The following is a 22587-nucleotide window of genomic DNA, read 5'->3' as shown; positions in this document are numbered from 1 at the left end:
TATGCTATATGCACAAATTAAATCACATCCTTCCTTGCAGCTTTCTTCTCCCTCATCTGGAAAAATTCCTGTAGATGGCTTTGGGATTGACTTCATCACTGAACTTGAAGCTGGTAAAACTTGGCCCAGACATGCTGTCAAATAAGCATAAGAAATGTTGGACATACAGCTTAAGCTAGGCTGATGTCTAAGCTGGGGCTACAAACCATGTGATCCGTGGAAGTTGGCTGAGACACAATTGAAGATGGCAGAATGGGGAATCTTTTCTCCCAAATAAGAAAAAACAGTTGCATGCCCAAGTTTTAATTCCTATTCAGATTTTAATTCAATAAGGAAACATATATATTTTAGTGATTATACCTCAAATTCTGTTTTTAATAAAAACATTATTAAGTTTCAGCAAAAAATAAAATATAAGAAAATTGAAAACTAAAGAAATGGGTAAAGGAAGTCACCCCAAAAAGATTAGGAGTTCAAATAAGGAGTGGGGAAAGGGAGGGGGGAAATAAAGGGAGTAACTTCCATCTTTGTTTCATACAGATAAAAATATAAAATATAGTAATGTTTGTCCTAAGTTTAACAATAGGTCTCAGTATTTCTATAAATAGTTTTAATTGTCAACTCTCAAAATTAAAACTTCATTTCTTTTAGTTTCAAACAAAAATAAATGAATAACCAAAAGTGCTTTCCAGGTAGAAACAAAGCTACATAAAGACTTTTCTTTAATCAAAATAGTCAATTTTGCCATTTCTGCCAACTCCATTAGCTTTACGATCCATTCTTTTTCGTTGTGGGAATCTGTAAGCCCTCAAATGCCCTTTTTTGATAAATTGCCAGATTTCAAGTGCACACATGTTCTAAAAATGAGGCAGTCTAAAATTGGAATGTAACTAAACAAATAAAGAATGTTTTCATCATTAATATGTTGTTGATTTTAGACTTGTTATCATGTTGGTTAAGTTCCATTGAGACTTTATTTTTCTAATCTGCAGACACTTTTTCCTGTGAACATTCATGTGAGTTCCTTCCAACATAATGTGAACTCTGGTTAACTTAGATTACCCTGTGAAAGTATAGCGCATACTTCATGCCTGCCTGTAAACTGCAGTTTGGGAGAACTGTAGTTCTAAAAACCTAGTAAATCACATTGAATCAGCCATGTCCTTTGTTTTCTTCTTCCCTTTCTTTCTTTCATTAGATTATTTGAAAAATCTGGGTCAATACAGTCATTTCCAAAAGTAACAAAAAAACAATTCACACAAGATGAGTTGAAGGTGCTCATGCCAATTTGATAATAAAAATTTGAAGTGCTAGTAAACTGCCAAAAATTTCAGATGTGTATTTTACTTATTCTTCCCTCTTTGCCATTTCTTAGTTCCAGAAGTAGCCAATGTCAGGGTGCTAGAGTTGTCAGTTAAGATAGACCTGTCCTTATGAACTGATCTATCATCATATGTTTTTCATGTCCTAATAGCTGTGAAAATAATCAAAATAGCCTTGTTTAGATGTATTTTCAACTAGATTTGGAAGGGTTCCCATGAAAAGCCTACTCACCTGGAATTGTCCATAGAACATACAGAAAAAAAAATGAATTTAAAATACAGAAGAAGAGTCTTAATTTGAACTTTTAGGAGGGAAAGCATGTTGCAACATTTTGTTGAATGACCCATTTTCTCTGTTCTTCTGTTCTCTGGTCGTGCAATGGTTTTGCAGTTCTTTTTCAGTAGTGGAAATGAATCATGCCTTCTTTTGATGAGCAGCCATTTCAGGATATTTCCATATGTTAGATAAATGTCTATGGAGATTCTCGGTCATCCAGGTCATAGTTGTCCTAAAGGTGCTTTTTTTAAAAGGCAACTGGGCTTTGTTTTTAGCTTGAAGATGTTTCTCTTCTTAAAAACTGAAGAAGCTTCTTGGATGAGCAGCGAAACATCTTCAAGCAAAAAAACAGTCTGGTTGCCTTTTGAAAAAAGACCGTTGAGACATATGTTAGATATGAAGACAATGCCTCTGCTGGGGAAGGACAGCAAAGATAGCAAGATGACAGATGGAATATCACAATGCAAACCCTACATTTTTAGGGCCATGCATCACTACACTATGTCTACCATACTAATGATTTTGATTTCACATCACCCAGAGATCATTGTATGAAGACATTATGTAGGAAACAGAACCGGAGTTATGAATGGTTACCTGAATGGGTGGCAACATGTGAATTTCAGAAAGCATTGCAAAAGAAATAGCTCTGTAAAAAACCTAATATTGCTGTGAGCTCTCAGGAGATTTAAGGGTTAAACAAAAATGAAAGACCACCAACTCCCTCAGGAATGCTGTGCAGAGAATACAGTAAGTCCAACCCTTCCTGCATTCTTACAAGTTTTTTTTAATATGCGGTGGGATTGAATACTAGCCAGACTGTGCTTATGGCTAGCATTCAAGCCTTTGTGGATCCCGGATTCTCTGTTTAGTGAAAATGTTACAGTTTGACTTTCCGCATTTTCAAAACTATAAAAGTGTCCATGAATGCTGAAACAGTTTTCAAGCATAAAAGACATATAAGTAAACTGCAATGACAGTAGATAGAGAACATATAATAAAAACAAACCAAGTAAAAGAAATTGTCTGCATCTGATCTGCAAGATTAACATCACATTGGTTTTTACGAAAGGCATCTGAAAGACCACCCTAGGAAAGGCCCCTAAAGAGGAAAAAGACATAGGTAGACATAGGAAAAAGAAAGCAGGTATAAATGGATGTTTTCTTAAAAATAACACGGCATCTAGCTGAAGAGTGTCTTATCTATCATCTTGATCATGCCTGGAAACATGACAAGATTGTTTAAAAAAATATAGGAGAGGGATGTTCTGCTGATCTGAAATTGAGACAACTCAGGAAATGATATTCTGTTCTGTGAAAGAAGATTGTCCTTGACAGGAAAAGGAGACACATCTGGCATCTAATGTACATCCAAAGATGTATAATTTTTTGGATGAGTGACTTATTTAACACTTGCATGATTTGACCCAGCTGTGGCATAATTCACTGCAGCATTATTCCATTGTTTAAATTTTTGCAAAATTCCTGATTCTTTGCACCCAGTTAATGTTTTTGGAGTGATATGCAATGCCTAAACTCTTGAAATAAGCATTGGACTGGATTCCCAGGAGGCTTTGTGAGTGATAAGTCTTGGCTTTGCTGTTTACTAAAGGAAATATAGTGGAAAGTCATCAGAAAATGAGCTCCCTTTCGCTCTCTCTCCCCCTTTTTTTCTTAGCTTTCCTTTTTACACATAACAGACCCTTTGTATGTAGAGTCACTTCCTCATCCTTCTGTGCAGCTGAGCTGTTCGTTTCCCTCCCTTTCGAAGGATCTTTCACACAATGAGTAGGAAGTAAGGAAATGAGGCATAGCACCGTAATTCATGAAAATTGTCCCTAAAGATGTTCATCTGGGGGTAAGATACAAGGCTACTAATTAAGCAAAATGCTGTCCAAAATCCAGAATACTCCAGAATTCATTGGCAATTTCTGAGTTTCCCTTCTCTAGAAGTAGTAGCTGACTCACCAAAGGATTTACGGGAGTTGAAAAGACTCAAATAAGAAGCATTTTAAGAGGAATGTTGAAGTCCTAACCATAAATAGCAGAGTGATTCCTGAACATGATGTTCACCTCTATTTTAGTTCATCGTGTTAGTGGATTTATTTATATTCATTTGGAGGCTGCCCTATGGTTTTTAATGTTACTAAAACTTTAAAACACATCCCCAGCAACCTGCATCACTGTTGAATTCTAATTAGGGCTTTTCTCTCTAAAAGCCTTGTGGAATAATGAGACTTCTCTTTCTCCAGAATCAATCTGAATTTACTAACAGAAATCTAGAAACAGCATGGGAAATTCTAAATTGGATCTAACATAATGCCTAATCTATGTGAGGTAGAGAGACAGTTTGATATCGTGGTTAAGACACTAGGCTAGAAACCAGGAGACCGGGAGTTCTAGTTCAACCTTAGGCTGAAAGCCAGATGGGCAACCTTGGGCTATTCATTTTCTCTCAGCCCTAAGAAGGAGGCAATTATAAGACACTTCTGAAATCTCACCAAGAAAATTTTATAGACTAGTCCAGGCAGTCGCCAGGAGTCAATGTTGACTTGAAGCACACAAATATACAAAAACAAACAAAGTAAATTTCCCTATAATGCTTTGAACTGTTTTCCTCATTTTTAAAAACTTCTCAAAATAGTTCTAAAATAATTCTAGGGCAGGGATTTTGTCAGTTTTTCTTTAAATTCCTGAAAACTTTGTGAAAGAGGCAAAATTCTATATAATATCTGACTGCAGTCTGACTGTTTAACATGAATTGGGGCTGTATTGAGCACGATGGGGTGATTAAAATAATTATATGGAGAAACTGTAGCATTATTCCAGACTATTAGATATGCCAGCTTGAGTTTCTGAATAAATGGTAGGTTATAAATCAAATAATTTTTATTTTATTTTAATTTGACGTTGCCCTTGGCTGGAACTAGAATATTAGAATACTGTTGTAGCACTGGTTACAGCTAAGAATGATTTCGTATTGTTTCATTTATGAGTTAAGGGCAACATGAATGCAACATCATGGGGATACAATAGAAGAGAAAAAAATATTATGGAACATCTTTGTAACATGGTTACATGGTCTTCGTTCAGTACATGGATATGCTTTCTGAGGTGTGATGACCAGGAAATCACAATCTTCTTGTAAAATAGTAAGAATTTCAGAGGCAAGCAAGTTAAGAAGATGCTACATACAGAGAGATTTTAACATAAAACGTAAGAGGGTCTTTCATCCTCAAGGATTCTAGGAAGAGATCATTTCTTCATCAAACATGACTGGCATTCACTTTCAGAAATGGCTTTCAAAGAGACTGCCTTCCACAATATGCTGAAATCAATGTAATATGAAGGCCCCCGACTTTTAAGAAATTGAATGCGTTAAGTACTATTAAACCTCCAACTGTCTTCATGATAGGTTTCACAGTATTAATAATGAACATTACATTCTGAGACTATACATCCTATACTGGCTCTAGAGAATATTTTTGGCATTATAACGTTTAATTTGATTTTTCCACTTTCCATTTTTTTTTTACAATTCTGTCACTTATTGGCATTCACTTGATACAGATAACACTGTTCTTTGGTCTTTAAATAAAAACATGCATTTTTCTGTTACAGGCAGGCTAAAAGCTTTTATGGTATGTTTGTCACCCGGAAGATACTAATCAGAGTTGTTATGTTGTTGTAAATTGTTGGGGTTCTAAATAGGCTCCTAGGCATTTTTTTTAGAAAATCAGACTGAAGAGTGACTGCTTTAGAAACAGGCAACTAACCCAACAAAAATATAAAGATAACCTGGACTAGGGTTAATTTCACCCCAATTTTCTTACAGATTCTACTAAATGGAACAATAAATTTAGAAAGCAGAGAATCAAGAGATTCATCTCCCCAACATCTAGCAATTGAGTGTTTTGTAATTTTAGGGCTCAGTTATAATCATAACTTGAGAATTACCTGTATTACCTGTAATTACCTGTAATTCATAGAATTCTTGTAGGTGGTAAACATTATGTAATAGATTAAGTGGTTAATTGACAAACAACGCATACCTTTTGAATATGGATCTAAAATGATCCCCTCTATTGGAAAATGAAGATTTTGCTATAACAAATTTTCAAGAACAAGATATTCTCAGGCCTATAGAAAAGATCACATTTTGAATGGTACTTTTTTCAAAATTTTCCTACAGATCTACTAAATGGAACAATAAATTTAGAGAGCAGAGAATCAAGAGATTCATCTCCCTATGTAGCTTGCTGAATAACGATTCTGCATTGTTTACATTGGACACACAATTCAATTATGCCAAAAGGAGGCAATGTACAACACCATCCAGCAATCCCAGCCAGCTAGCTAATGATGAGGGATGCTGGAAATTACAATTCAGTAATTCACCAAGAGCCTTGGTGGAGCAGTGGGCTAATGCCTCCTTAAGTAACACCAGCTGCCTGCAATTAGTGCAGGTTCGCATCCCACCAGGCTCAAGGTTGACTCAGCCTTCCATCCTTCCGAGGTAGGCAAAATGAGGACCCAGATTGTTGGGGGCAATTAAGCTGACTTTGTAATAATGCCTCTTGGGGTGTGTGTGAAAGCCCTAATAAGCAGGCATATACATAGAATGAAGGCTACTGCTAAGCTTGTAAGCCGCCGTGAGTCTTTGGAGAAGGGCGGGATATAAATGGAATTAAAATTAAAAAAAAAACCATTCAGAGATCCAGAGGTTGATTACTAGGGCTAGGCAGATCAACAGCAAACTTCCTGTGGTTCCTCCCTTCATCACGTGAGGTTCAAGGTCTTGGTTATGATCTTTAAGTCCTTACATGGCATGGGTCCGGGTTACCTCGGGGACCACCTGCTGCCGGCGTCAACTCCCCTCCGCCCTGTGCGTTCCCACAGAGAGGGCCTCCTCAGGGTGCCTCCAGTCAGGGAATGCCGACTGGCGGCCCCCAGGGGGAGAGCCTTCTCTGTGGGCGCTCCGGCATTATGGAACCAACTGCCGGTGGAGCTCCGGATGGCATCAGACCTCCGAACTTTCCGTCGTGGCCTGAAGACCCATTTATTTGAATTAGCTGGTCTGGCCTGATGGGGGATTTGGGTTTTAAATTGTTGTTTTAGAATTGTATTATTGTTTTTAACTGGGCATTGATTTAATCTTTTTTAACTTTTGTATTGTATTGTATTGCTATTCATATATGCCCTGTGAACCGCCCTGAGTCCCTAGGGAGAAGGGCGGTATACAAATTAAATAAAAACTAAAAAACTAAACTAAAACTAAACGTGTCACCTGGCAGAATTAACAGAGCACCATCTAAATTCAATTGGCCCCTTAGATCAGAGGTTCCCAACCTTTTGGGCACCAGGGACCGGTTCCAGGGAAAGAGCTTTTCCACGGACCAGAGAGTGCGTGGTTTTGTGTGCTGCCTGCATCCCATGGATGGGGCTTTGTTTGTTTGTGCGGACTGGTTGCTGGCATACCGCAGCCTGGTACCAGTCCACGGTCCGGGGGTTAGGGACCCCTGCCTTAGATTCAGTAAGAGGAACTTTGGCACATGCATTTGAATTGAAGTGGGACAACCAGTTTTCTGTGAAGCCATCACTTGAAAAGGATGCTCAGATTTAGCTTAGATGAAGCAGAATCCCCTTTTGAAATCTAGTTTCATTAGCTGTCCCAAACTGAACTTTCTTATCTGTACATGGAGCACGTTTAACAATTAATATAATTTCCTTAAAGTCTCACCTGCTCAGCTAGTATAGGATATTATAACGGTCTTGCTTCCTTTGGGGCCTTCCATATCTGATAATGGGTCTGCTGTAAATCTTTGATTTAACAGACCATCTTGGATAAAAATTGCCCACTAAATTATATCAATAAATGTAATTGACCTTTATGTCATTAAGGCACTACTTTTAGGTCATTGGTATCACTTTACATAATTATGCAAGTAGCATAACTTGATGGAAACTGTAAAAATATCAATTACATAATTATGCAAATGACACCAATTATAACAATTTTCTGGACTGCTGCAGAAACAATGAATTTCATGTGCTGTTTGGAGTGAAATCGAAAGGGGAAAAAATTGTCGTATGCATCCAAACTGCACTGAATGAAACTAGAAAATCAGTTGGGTTGTTTTGCATTATTTTCTCAAGCTTGGTTTTAACATACTGTAATGTTGTAAGCCCTGCTGGTTTTATTTTGTTTGATCTGTGTCACTTTTAGATGCTTTTAGTCTGGGTTGTCTGTGTGGTTTATCTGGTTTTATGGGTGGGGGTTGGTTTTGTACACTGTCCAGAGTCCATTAGAAAATGAGCAAAAGAGTTGGAATTGAAACAAGGCATTCTCAATTGTTAGAGAAATGTCCTCTGGTGCTTTGTAATATGGGACATACGATTCAATATTCATGCTGTGTTTGTTTTTCTTTTTCATGGATCTCTTTTTAAGTTCAGCAGGCCTTTCACTTTTGAAATATTTGCCTTTAGTAGAATAAGAAAGTTTCTTAGTACTGTACAGATTAGTTGGAATGGAGCAAAATGACATATTTTACCCACAAACAAATTATGCAATGGCTCACCTATCACAAGTATGCATCAGACGACATAAGCTAGTGAAGAAAAACAATACTGCTACCACCCAGGAGACAACAATACATTGGCCCTGAACCCAAACACTTTCCAAATTATACATATGTGGTAAAGCTCTTATGAAAATAATGGACAATATTAATAACCTTTTACTTGTACCTAACAGCCATGTAAAAGTAAGTTATTCCACAATTCATAATATGACGACTTGCTTTTTTCATGGATGTGATTTTCCAGTATCTGTAATATCACTTAGAGACAAACACGGTGTATCTTTTACTCCTCACAGAGTAGTGAACAGCTTACTATGCTGACCGGTCAGAGAATGTCGGCTGGTGACCCCCAGGGGGAGAGCATTCTCTGTGGGTGCACCAATCCTTTGGAACCGCTTACCAGCTGAACTCCGGATGGCCCCTGACCTTCGCTCCTTCCGGCGTGATCTAAAAACTTATCTATTCGAACAAGCCGGCCTGGCCTGATGGATTTGGGTTTTAAAATTATTTAACTAATGTATTCTTATTTTATTGCCCTGTACACCGCCCTGAGTCCTTCAAGAGAAGGGCGGTATATAAATCAAATAAATAAATAAATAAATAAATAAATAAATAAATAAATAAATAAATAAAATACAAGGTATAAATATAGCAATTAAATAAGGTAGAGAAAGATGTATTAATAGTAATACCAAATTAATTAATAACTATAATTAGCAGTTAATAACACCATAATAATAAAATATCTAAAACAATTAATAGTACCAAAAATAATGTATGGAGATCATAACCAAATTAGTTCCTTAACTTTTATTATCTTCTCCATTGCTTCTTGTCATCCCAAGTCATTTCTACTACAGTTCCACAAATCTGTACTTAGCCAAAGTAATTAGAAAGATACACTAATGAAATATGAGTAGTTCCTGGTTACTTGAACCTACCCAGCTGTGTGGGGCTTCATAAGACATTCTTTAAATGAACTTTCTGAAGTGGTACCAAAGGCTCTGCAGCGAAACGTCTACACATCAATACCTTCCCACTGCCCTGACCTGTTCCAAATCCAATTCTGTTGATTTGCAGATACACAGAGTACTTCTATACCAGAGACAAATTCCTTATGTGTCCAATCACACTTGGCCAATTCAATTCAATCCAATCCAATCCAATCCAATATCTCTACCCAAAGTATTGGGATAGGGAAATAGCAAAATAATTTTGAGATGTGCTTCACGTTAGCAGTGCTGTGCTTTTATAGCTCAAAAGGTCACAAGGATAGTAAAAAAAGAAAAACAATGTCAGGGAAATCTGTGTTATTTTCTTCAATTTTGATATGAATTTTATCATGTGTAAAGTTGCTACCAACACTGAAGTGTGCATTAGTCTCACAATATTATGATTATACACATTTATTGGATATATTTGAAATCATTGGATTGGGTTCAGACCCACTTGAATTACTGTAAATCTGGGGTCATTCCATAACATCAAACCAGGAACTCTACTTTAACAAGCCTACTAAAATCATTTTAAGCATCTGTTGCTTTAAAAAATACTAATGCTAAAATGCTGTAAAAATGGAAATTAAAAAAAAATTCTCTATTTTTTTCAGAAACTCTGGAGAATGGACCTAACAAGTGTGAAAGGTGAGTAAAATTTTCCGTTGCCTATTGAATATTGGTGTCCCCACCTTGTGAAGAGCCCTTAGGGCAGTGATTCTCAATCTCGGCAACTTTAAGATGTCAGTATTTCAATTCTTAGAATTCCCCAGCCACTATGCTGACTGGGGAATTTGGGGAGTTGAGGTCCAGACATTTTAGAGATGCCAAAGTTGAGAAACATTGCATGCTTCTGCTGTCCACATGGTGTTCTCTGTTTAGCAGTTGACTCATTCTTCTGCTTGGACTGGAAGGCTATGGGCCAACTGGGGAAGCCTCCAGTTTTCCGGAATATGGGGATGGTTCTTTACCACTTTACCTTCTTTAACAATAGACAGTCTTTTAAATAAAGTGCTGAGCTGCAGCTACTGACCATTGTTTTCTAACAAAGTCTTGGAGAGCTGTATGAAGAATGAAGATGGAAGGCTGCATTTGGCAGCACTTCAAATAAACAAGCAAAATAAAGTTAGGTGAAACTTAACAGATGCTGAGTTAAGCTATGCAGGAACTCTACTCTCCAGGCCTTCCCTTATTTATTCAATTCAATAAAAATGTCTCCATCAGTTTTAATGAAGAGGCTGCTTTAAAGAGCCACTTATATGGAAAGGACAATGGAAGAAGGCTGTTGACTCAGGTGCAGATATTGTAAGACCATTGGATCTCATGAGATGATAGGGGCTGGGACCAAATTTTGAGTGGGGAAGTCAGGCTAAAAGAGGTAGTTGTTCTAAGCTAGAAACCAGGAGATTGTGATTTTTAGTCCTGCCTTAGACAGGAAAGCCAGCTGGGTGATTTTGGGCCTTTCTCTCAGCCCAATTCATCTCACAGGGTTTTGTGGGCAAAATAGGAGAAGAAATCAGATACATTTCTGCCTTGAGCTATTTATAAAAATCATAAAAATGGGAGAGAGGGAGGGAGGGAGGGAGGGAAAGAGAGAGAGAGAGGCCCTTGAGAGGCACATCACAAGCATTCTTACTTTTAAATCCGATCATCCCTGAGAAATAGCGGTTTTCAGGCTATGTGTTGGAAAGCCAAAGGTTCTTTGATTCAGTAGAATTTGAGGTTCTGAGAAGGTGTGTTTGTTTGGTGTGTTGTATAAGCCCAATCCATTGTAACTAATTCAATAAACCAGGTAAAATTGTGTCTTGTGTGAACCAGGGGAACTATGTCTGTATACCTGTATTGACTTGACAGGAACAAGTCAGTGAGAAGGTTGAAAATGAGTATGTCACAATGTGAGAAAGGGGAAATTTCAGAAGCTTAGGACAAAATCTTAATTGGAAAAATGTTCCCTTCTAATCCAATTGCCCTACTCAGGTCCAGTCCTATCAAGAGGACAGATATCGTCTTTGTTCTTAAAACAGATCCAAGATGCACCAGGAGAGACAGGCAAGATTCTTCCCCTTGTACATTCTGTAGGAAATACATTTCTTTTCAAACACACAGATTTTTATATGCCTAATAGAGACAAGTATTGTTTCATTGTTTGAGTGCATGAGTGTCATAATAATTAACAAACTTGGAAACATTTCTTGATGTTTCTTTCCAGTGGAGCTAACAGGAAAAGATCAAGCAAAGACGAGACATATTGGAAGGAGATCAATGCAGCGATGGCCTTAACCAATCTTGCCCAAGGAAAGGACAAACTGCAGGGTACAACCAGCTGTATCATTCAGAAATCCTCACACATATCAGAAGTGAAGACAGTCAAAGTTCCACTAGTGCCAAGGCCATTTTAAGAGAAAATGTGATTTCCCTATCTTTTTCTGTGTGGACTTTTTCATGCTGTTCATTTTCTTGTAAGATCACAAAAGATCTAGAATAGGGATTGAAGCTCCTATTGTAGTCTGTGACAGTCAGGACGAATAAGAATGAGCGTAGCTCATCGAAAAGGTCTCACCAGCAAGTACTAGCAAAAAGATCCTGAAGAGGTTTGTGTGGTTCTCATTCATTTTCTTGTTTTGCGTGTAAAAGCTATTCCCAATTAATTGTGTTCTGTTATGGTACAGTAATCAAGAAATACTCTCAGGCTAAATTGTTTCTTAAATAGTTATTGGGGGGAAGTCCCCTGCTTTTTTCTTTTTAAGTCAAATTATTAACTTATTTTATTGTATTAATCAAGCTGCACATTAAGCATCTGCATTGCTATAACAATAAGTGCCTTGCTTTCTTACAGTAAGCTACAACGTGGGCATAGCTTTAGACATCTGTGCCTCAAAATGTCAACCACCCAACACTTAACCTTGCATGTAGTTCTAAGTGCATCCTGACCATTCAAAGCTGACATCAGAAAGGGTATTTTTGCTGGTTTAAAGCCCTCAAACGTTTAGTTTATCTGAATTAGAGACCCAGTAATATCTAAAATAAAATTGCTATACTTTACCATGGAAGAAACATTGATTATTACCAGGCAATACTCTGCTTTGCTCAAGTGAAATCAAATTGCTATATTTTGTTTGATAAGATATCAATTGAATTATTTTGATAAGTGTAATATTATGACTTCAAGAGCTTGGGGTCCAGATTAAAAGCAAAGAAATAAACCTCAGTCATTTTAAGAAGCATTCTAACATCAAGCACATTTATATGAGATATGAAGCAGCCTTCATTTCAGGTGCTTTGCAATTTGGATGTTGTTGTTTCTCAAAATGATTGAAAAATACAGTGCCTCTTCTCTCACTGACTGCTCTTTTTACTCTTATTATTGTTGAGCCTGAGAGCAAGATAGCAGGTCAAAGAGAAATTAAATCTCACCTATGAAAATGTTCCTGTTCTTAGCTTTATATAGTGCTTAATTTTTTTTACATGAAAACGTATCCTGTGACAGCTTAAGAGTTGTTCTTGTTGCAGTAAAGCTATCAATAAGTCCAGTGTAGATTCCTCCCTTTTAAAGTCTCCTTTAGATTTATTGAAACTGTTATGTAAGTAAACAAAGCAGCTCACTTTTTTGGTACCAAATCAATCTATGCTTCAGTTTATTATTTACATTGGAGCTCTGTAACTTTCCACGACGGAAACCGTTATTGCCTTAATGCATCCAAAATGTTTTTTATTTTGGTATGGAATGTATCAAATGAAGGCAATCCCCTTTCAATGAAGGAAAAAGGGCATAATGAAATCTATATATTATATAAAGTGAAAAGCCTGAATTAAAAACATGTGGGGTACACAACAGACAAACAATTGTGGCACTGACTCAATTTAAAGTTAAAATAGATGCTAAATTAGGCATTAAAAACAACATTTTAAACCCCTAGATTTGACTGCCATTGAGTCAAGTGAATTGTATAAAATAGTTTTTATGGAGGTATATCAAATTTTTCTTCAACCATCCAAAAATGTTCTAATCAGGTTCCCTCCCTTATGTAAACAACAGTAAAGCTCCAAATAGTTTATATTGAGTGGTAAAAGAAAATTAGAGAAAAAAAGTTGATTGTTAGAGTTTGTTTAGCAAAGTTGAAACCAAGCTTATTTTCCTTTAATTGTTTGAATGTTACATTTGAATAACAATATCCAGACTAAATTGTAAACCTAGTTTTGAGAAAATATCATTTAACCTCTAATCTTGCTTTTCTTCCCAGCCTAGCTATATATAGCCAATAAAAGAAAAAAATCAGTATATGTTAGCTGAGATAGACAAGGCAGAATCACTAATTTCTTAGGGTTCTCACCTGATGGAATTCTCCCTCTAAAAGGAGTGGGTGACATGTACCCTCTGCAGCCTTAGATCTTTTGGGGCAGTATTCAAATCCTACCTGACCATAATTCCCAAAAATGCAAAGCATCCTTCCCACCACTTTAAAGTGTAAAAAGCATGAAAATGGTAATATAATTCCTAATATAGAAATGCCCCAGTGAAAAGAATAAGGAAACAGCTCTTCCCTCACATTCTGTCCTGTCCGTTTGATATGCAGTCATGGTGTGACCCCATCAATACTCTGGTCCTTAGCCTCCCTAAAATGTTCAATATCCACCAGAATTTTGCCTACTTTTACCTGATACTGTCAGGTTGATACACGCATGAGGTGTTCTTTGTGTATAGGACTTCCAGAAGAAGAGCAGGTAAGAATGAATTAATACTTTGACATGTTCATACAGTCTGCACAGAATTCTTTTAACATGTGCTAATTTTCTGGATTCTTTGCAGTATAACCAATCAAAGTAAACCAGATTAAATCTAACCTGGATTGCAAAATCAACCAGGTTTCATTCTTAAACCTAAACTCTTTTTTGGGAGGGTAGGTAACCTTGTGAATAATTCAAAGCTTTCTGTTTTAAATAAAACCTACCGCATGTCTAAATTGACTTCTAATTTCATGATTGTGGACAGCACTGTGTAGGGCTCCTTATATGAGGAAGATAAGTGGGGGTTAAATTGTGCAAGAAACATCTATAGTCAAAAGAAAGCTTCCTAAACTCACCATACACACATGGAAGCAGTGGATACAGGCTGCAGAAGATTTGCACCTGTTGCACTCCCTCCATGTAGAGAGATGTTCCTAGCAACATGAGAGAGGCAGGACAACCATCCTTTGATGAAGCTAACTTTCGGGTATGCAGAATGATTTTCAAGTGTAGCCAGTTCCAATTGCACTAATATAAACTAGCAGGTATCCGTCTTGATGTAACTTGTAGAATGCATCTTGATGTAACATAGAATTTTGTGATGATGGTTATTTCTAAACTGTATAGTTAAAATGATTTGATATGAAAAATATATATATTTTCTACACAAATATATATATATATATATATATATATATATATTTACTTTTTTAGGGGCCGTTTTCATTGACATGAAAAAAGCAGGAAATATACTGTATGTTATGACTGTATGAACAGCTGAAGTTTACTTTTGAATGATTTACATCATTATGCAAAAGAGATTTTCCCACACTTATGGCTTTGACAACCAACCTACTGGATTTTCTCATAACAATGTGAGTTTTTAAAGTAAAAACAGAGAGTAAGTGCTTCGCTTTAGTTCATACTATTGTAAATTATTCTGCTATTAACTATTTTGTGAAAATAAACTGCCTTGCCAAACTTTTCTGTAAGATGTTTTCTGTTTTGTTTTGTTTAAAAAAATTGAAGTGAATAACACTATCAATAAAATTACTACTATGTGGAAGGAACAACCCAAAGAATAAATGTTACTATACAAAACAAGGCTGGTGTGGATCACGTGATTTCTTTTTGAAGAGAGGGGCAAAAAAAAAAGACTCATGTATACTGACTCATGTAAGCAAGACCATCTATTCTGGGGTGCAGTCATTTGGGGATCTTGACATCTGTCTTTTCTGTAGTGGCCTGAATGCAAATAGAGGGTCTATGAGGGTAACTGAAATCCTCCATTGTTACAACTTGTCTTTTGAATGCCCTAATTTTGTAGTATAACTAAATATTGCTACCAAGTTTATAGCATCTTCAAATTTAATTCAATGGAGAAACACAAATAAGAGTATTATTGTTGGATTTCAGGAGCAAATGCAAACTACGATTCCTAACGGCATTTGAGTGTGACAAACAGTCAATCCAGAAATTCCATTATATTTATTTAATCAATTTATACAGCTGCCCATTTTAACAAATGATTCTGGGTGGCAAACAATATTAAAATAAAATTTAAAACAGTTACATCCCCAAATACAAAAATTAAGGCACATATTGCAACCAACATTTGCTAACACAGTCAGGAGATGGAACCTTTTTTATACTCAGGCCCCAAATCAGGTCAGTAAGGTTGGGCCATCCTAACCCCCAGAGATAGATCAGATAGAAGCTAAGGCAGAAAGGGCTCGCCTTATGGGCTCTGTCAGATATCACAGGAGTTGGAGCATGTCCATTCTGATCAATTGGATGGTAGAAATAACCAGGTGGAGATGGTCCTTGAAGTATAAGATACAGGGAAATAATTGATGTTATGTTGTTTTATTCTCTTCTCTGCCTGAAGACATCTATGTCTGGGCATTTCTGAAGTTCCAGCTAGATGAACAGATTGGATAATGTCAAATGATTTCAAGGCAATGAAAAGTAAAGCTAAACATTTGTGTGATATTTTGTTTTTTTTTCTTATTTTCCTTGAATTTAATCCTCCTATTGTCACAAATGTAAGCATCAGAAATATGCTCAGAACTCGGTTATTTATCAGCAAACTTGCTGGTCTTTGCCTAAACAGGCATGCTCATTTTAATAACATAAGCAACTTTAAAAAAATTCCCTCATGCTACTTTAGAAACAAATTTTGATTCCAAAAGTTGTTGATTTCAAATACATGTTCTGCTCAGCTTGTTTCTCAGTATTGGAGATACAATCAAACAGAAAATTAAGCATGCAGAGGATCACTGGATTTAAGCATACTTAATAAGGTTTGGGCTGATAGCCCAGAAGTTTATGAAGAAGTGTTCCAGGACTTAATGGTAGGTAGCAGATAATAGCAATGAGCTTCCTTATAGCAACAAGTGGTCTCTATAATTTCTATATGGAAATTCTTTATATTTCCAAAACCCTAAGAGATGTGGAGTGTTTGAAAGATAAGCCTACCTGATGTTGTGATACAGGAATATGTGCCAAAGCTTTGGGCTGCTTTAGAAGCATTGAAAGGACGTGTGTCATATTTTGATCTTTTATGTTTTTGGTCCTGGCTCAACAACTAGTGGTTTGCTTTCACTGCCAGTTCAGTTTCATCATCTATTGTTCAAAAAAAAACTATTACTGAACTCCACTGACCCAACTGGACCCCAGATTACCTTGTTTCATGGCAAGTTTAGAAGAATAATGGTTCAAGAGCACTGTGTAGTTTGTCTAGTGTTCTCAACATCTTCCATGAACTTGAGATTTCAGGGCAAGAAATATTAAAGTTCTATCTGTTCATTTCTACCTCCGTTGTCTCTTTCTGACTTACCAAATAGGGCTACTGTTACTGTTTTCCTGGAGGGACCCATTATAGAGGTCACAAAATGTTTGTAATGGAAAAACCAGAGGTATATCTATATTTATTGAAAGTGTCCTATAGTCTCTTTTATTTGTAAAGGGAGGCTAATTTCCTGAAAGGTCCATGCATGTCCCAGAAAGCCTGCTTGACAGAGAAGCCAAAGCACCTACAGACAAAATGCTATGTTTGTATTCAATTAATTATCATTGATAGTAGTGCTTTGGGTGTCAGTTAAATTAGGAGAAGAGATCAGGAGAATCTGGAACAGTCCTGTCATCATTCTCATAAAAACATTTAGGTGAGGCAATTTTATCAAATCAGTAATGATTACTGAGTATAATTTAGGACAGATGTGGGATGAAGGCAGAGCTGAGGTTTCCAATTTCTATTATCACTAATTGATAGTGATTAGCATTAATTAAGGATGTAGGGGGGGAAAGGCCATGGATACACAAATTGATAGATTTTCCACATCTCAATCTTTAGTCTCTCCAACTCAAATTCTTTTAATAACTATCATATCTGCTTGGTCAATTGGCAATAGATATCAGACCTAACTCAATGTAGCTATAAATCAATGCACTTGAATTTTTCAGCCATTGAGGTCTGGTTCCCTAATGGATGAGGTCATTCATTTGTCTTGTTGAATCTTTTTTCAGATAATTTTTTTTCCATCCTGTTTTTTGGATAGGATCCCAAGACTTTCTCTTTTTTTCTCTGCCATTTCTTGGAGATGTACTAATGCTGCACAGGTTCTTTTAAGCTGGATATAAATCTTCTGCAGAGTTTTATTTATAACTACCTAAATAGTTGTTATTAGTGCTCTCTGTTGATAGACTGTCTTCTTCCCAAAGAACATCATTTAAACAGCAGTCTGCAAAAACAAAAACCCTCCTCTATGTTCAATGTAAGAAAATTATCATCCCAGCAGATGCTCAGAAGACGTATGTCTGCAAGTGTTTAATGTGATCAAGAATAACTTAGAGACTTTACTCAACATGTCATTGTCCAAAAAGAGTTCACATCTTTTAGCCATTCTGGCTGGAAACAGGAATTTCAGTCCTAACACATCTTAAAGGCTGATTTATAGTTTTATACATGGATTTTCAAACTTGGCAAGGAGAATTCTGGAACTTGAAGTCCACATCTTAAAGTTGCCTAGTTTGAAAAACATAGCTTTAGTATATGATATTAATAATATACCTCCCTCATGATCTGCAAGTTATTTTTACAATTCCTTTGAAATCAAGCTGATGATGATGAATGAAGAAATACTATACATACAGCTAGACATATAAATATTTCTTTAAAGGAAGGAGGAGTTGTGAAATGTGACAGTATACAAAACCCTGATTGGCAATTGACTTGCAGCAAGCCAGTGAAAATTTCACACTGACTACTGTTTAGATCCATTCATGTAGAGCATTCATGTAGATCAAATCTAGCCTCTTATGCCACTGAAAGTTCATTTTTATAGCCTAGCAGAGCCCTCCGTCTCTTTCTCCTGTCATGTCTTGGCAGCAGCAGATTTGGATGTATCAAACAGCCGTGTTTATTCATCCCAGGCCTGGGTCAAGTTCTTTCTTGCTAATCTTAGCCAACCAATTCTCAAAGTGCTGAGACATCAAGTGTGCACCAGTGCAAAATTGCCTCACCCAACTTTTGCCCTCATCTATCACTCTGTACTTAACCATTAGTCCTTGTGGCTAACTTAACTCCCTAAAGGAGTGTCATTCTAACCATAACTACCTAAAACCTGCCAAGTGCTGTTTTATGCGCTGCTTCTGAGAGTTTTAAGGTTGATTTTTCAACAATTTTCACTGGCATTTGATGGTACATGCTTGATTTACAATGCTGTAAATAAATAACCATAAATAAGAGGCATTCCTTTCTTTTAGGATAATGCAATATGACATTCTTTTGAGACAGAGGAAAAGACAGATTTCTAAAGAGGTTCTGAAGTTTAATTCTGAGTCTGTCATGAATGTGTAGTAGGGCTGTGAAAACAGGAACCTCTTTATGTAAAAGCAAAACAAAAAACAGAAGCTTCATGATATCAGGGAAAGCAAAGGGCTCTTCAAAATAATGAAGCACCTGCTAATGACAAGAGGGCAAAATGTGGGAGTTGAGAGATCTGAACTAGTGGCTACCTCTGCTGAGAAAAGCTTCATTTGTGCAGCTGGACAAGAATTTCTTACGGGTTCGTCCAGCCACGTTTCTGTATTTCCTGGGCCACAGAACATATAAAAGACACTGTATCCCTTCCTGTGTGTAGGAAAGCAATTGGCAGTTTCTTCGTGACCAACATCTAAAAAAGTTCAGCTGAAAAACAAAAGGGGGAGAGGGCACGTTATAATAGTTCATTTATGTACAATTCATGTGAAATGAATGAAGAGACATAATTCTGGTTACTCCCATTGTCCACTGATGAACTTAAGGAGAATAAACCTAAGCACTGGAAAGGCTGTTTGGGAAATCTTTTGTTCTAGCAATTGACTTAAGCAACTGAATCTTGTTTCAACCATCTATAACAGCTTGAACTCAAAAAGCTAAATAGGTTTGGACCTACCAGTAGTTAATACTTGGATGGAAACTACTAGGAATGACAGACTAACCTTCAGCCTGGCACTTCAAAAGAAAAATAGCAAGCCATTTATTTATTGTGGTGAAAATAACAATATGGATATGTCCATGAATTCTTCAGAAATTAAGCTTGATTGGATTCACATATTTCACTAAGTCATAGCTTGTTTAATTGTAGTCTATTGCAGGGGTGTCAAACTGCCAACCCGCAGACCTGATGCATCATAGCAAAACTGCACCCACCCCATTGCCGGCAATGGCAAAAAAGTCACAATATGTCACAACACATCACTTGACGTTACGAGTTTGACACCCCTGGTCTATTGCATAAAACACAATTGTCTTAATTAACACACAAGCTATAAACACTGCTTACCAATAACAATGTCAGGGTTGACAGAACACTGTAAATTCCAAACCTACCTCATGATGGTTTAAAATGTGTTAATCTAATCAGATGCTCTTAATGCTACATGAGCCACCACTAAATCTGCCTATTGGGCTAGCTCAAGGGTAGGCAACCTTGGCTCTTTTATGACTCATGGACCTCAACTCCCAGAATTTCTGAGTCAGCATGGCTGGTTCAGGAATTCTGGGAGTGGAAGACCACAAGTCATAAAACAGCCAAGGTTGTCTACCCCTGGGCTAGCTGGTTGAACATTATCTGCACTAAGGAGCAACATTTATCCAGAAACTTTTATTACCCTTCCTGGAAATGTCAAGAAATGAACCCAGAATTTGCCTTTCCATGGAGCAAATGACCTGTTCTTCTTTTGAAGCAAAAATTAAGGAGGTAAAGCAGCTTGTAGGATTTAGTAGTGCCTGAGTTTTATAAAAATACCACGACTGTTATCAGCCACTACCCACTCAGAAAAATTCCCTTTTTCATTTCAGGTTTGCAATCTAGTAATCCTAGATAAATTTGCAAGTCTCCCTTGCAAATCCACATTATCCTGGAATGCTATGGTTGAGGTATAGGTTTCTTTTGTATTTTGGTGACGGAAATATAGCCCATGTACATTCTTGAGGATAAATTGTCCTATTGTGTTTGCTCCATAGCAAAGAACCCGATCAGTTTGAAATGCCTGCGGCTTTGTATCCAAAGCAGGAATGTTTGGCCCTTGTTTTAATTAATCATTGCAGGTTTTTGTTGTTATGGTTCTAACAAAACATCCAATTCTTCAAGAATATTCTTGGATTCGCCTGAGAAAAAGTTATTACAAGGCTGCACAAGTTGTATAACTAGGCATTGCATTGTTCTTCACAAAATATAATAGGGGGGGGAGAACTAACATAGGTGACAGAAAAAGATAAAAGAAATCTACAGGTATTGTGACATTTGTACTACTTATTCATTATTCTTATATGCTACCTTTTTCTGAAAGTTCACGCTGGCTGTATTTTTTTCCATGCTCCAGCCTTCTGAGATGAATTGGCTGTGAGTGTGACTGGCCAAATTCTCCTTTCTTCAAGTGTGGATCTGAACCAGGTTTCTTTTTCCTGGTTCAAGTCCAACAATGTAATGATGTTATTACTTGGATTTTCAATTAAGAATAGAACTCAGTTTTCTGGGTGTTTACTCAGAACTAAGTTTAGAATGAGCTAAAATCTAAAAAGAACCTATAGAAATCTAAAGAAATCCTTCATTTCTACAGCAACAGTTTAATGAGATCCACTAACACTGTACAGACAGTAGCACTGAATGGAGACTATTAGTGTCCATCTTGTTCCATTCTAAAAAGAAACCCAAAATGTATGTTTGTTTGTGAATGATAGCTCTAACAAATGTTTATACATTTTTAACGTAGATCCTTAAAAATAATGATTTACCTCAGAAGAAGCACATAGTTTTCATTAAAAAGAGCAATTTAATATGTTTTTAAAATGGTCTCAAGAAATCTATGTTAAAGATACATATACTAAGGGCAATTTCAGACAAAACTATTTACAGATTTTCTATAGATTAAAAAAAACATTATAAAAATGATACTGTACTTTCATGTTAGAAGCACCAAAGCGCTTCCGTGATGAAAGGATCAGCCAGTGACATCACCATTGCCCAGGAATACCCAGTTGAGGGCTCTTTTCATGCTCTCCTTAATGAGACCACCAAAGTGGTACCTATTTATCTACTTGAGTTTGCACACTTTGAAACTGCTACATCAGCAGGAGCTTGAGCAAATGACGGGAACTCACCCCATCATGCTGCTGCACTTGGGCTTTGAACATGGACTTGCAAGTTGTCAATGCTGAATCCTAACCATGTAAGCAATTGTGCTCTGATAAAAATGATGAACTATAATTATACTAAGCTACAAACATGAGCCCCAAAGAGACCCAGTTTATGTTGCTCTGCATCATCATCATCATCATCATTGAAGGGACTATCAATTCTTACCCACTTACTAGAGACTCTCATTTATAATGGTTGCATGGCCATTATGTTTGTCTAAGAAAGGAATACAATGGTTATAAAATCTCTTTTTTCTGTAAAAGCCACTATAGATAAACATTTTTCATACTTTCTCCTCTACTGAAACTCTGTTCACTTATGTATCTCTTCCTTGAAAAGTCTGACATATTATGCAGCAATAGCCAGTTTATTTATACAGCATGTTAATGAAAATATTTTTAAAACTTTATCATCATAGTGTCAGTTTTAGATAACACAATTTTGTCTATCAATTCTTTTAATACTTCGCAGCTAAAATTAAAGATTTGCTACACCATCACTCACAAATCAAACTTAACATTAAACCTAGTTGCTGCGGGAGACATTTGAAACAGAAACAAACAACAAACAGAACAGTGCTTTTAAAAAAAACCTTACAAGGAAGGGATGTGAGAAGTCTGTCTCCAGGTTATGCAGTGAAATATGTCTCAATACTTGTTTTACTGTGACACCCACACACCAGCTTGAAAATAGCAATTTTTAAAAATTCAATTTATTATGATAAATTGATAAACAAATGGATCATCAAACTAATCATTCAGAGTTCTCCATCAAGCCTCGATGACCAGGTTCAATTCATCCTACTTCAGACACATTGTGCAAAGACCCAGGTCTCTGGAGGAAGTTGTAATGCTGGGAAAGCTGAAAGGAAAGAGAAGAAAAGGATGGCCAGGTGGATGGACTGAGTTACAGTAATGATAGATCAATTAGAGGACCAGATTAGGGGCAGATGATTATGGGGAAAATCTACCTATGTAGATTTGCAAAGAGTCAACAACAACT

General features: G+C 36.7%; 1 protein-coding gene across 1 annotated transcript in view; it reads left to right on the top strand.

Moving 5' to 3' along the window:
* ODAD2 (outer dynein arm docking complex subunit 2) overlaps positions 1–11574 on the top strand; it is a gene marked incomplete at both ends in the record, with an annotated part of 153961 nt that extends 142387 nt beyond the window's left edge. The window contains 2 exons of the mRNA XM_083379420.1: positions 9790–9823; positions 11385–11574. Coding sequence (XP_083235546.1) covers positions 9790–9823; positions 11385–11574 — 224 coding nt within the window. The remainder of the gene's footprint in view (positions 1–9789; positions 9824–11384) is intronic.
* Between the last annotated feature and the right edge of the window lie 11013 nt (positions 11575–22587).

The sequence above is a fragment of the Vipera ursinii genome (genome assembly GCF_947247035.1).
Source record: "Vipera ursinii genome assembly, chromosome: Z".
In the NCBI taxonomy this organism is placed as follows: domain Eukaryota; kingdom Metazoa; phylum Chordata; class Lepidosauria; order Squamata; family Viperidae; genus Vipera; species Vipera ursinii.
Note: the sequence above shows the minus strand (reverse complement) of the source record. Positions and strands in the feature narration are given on the sequence as shown.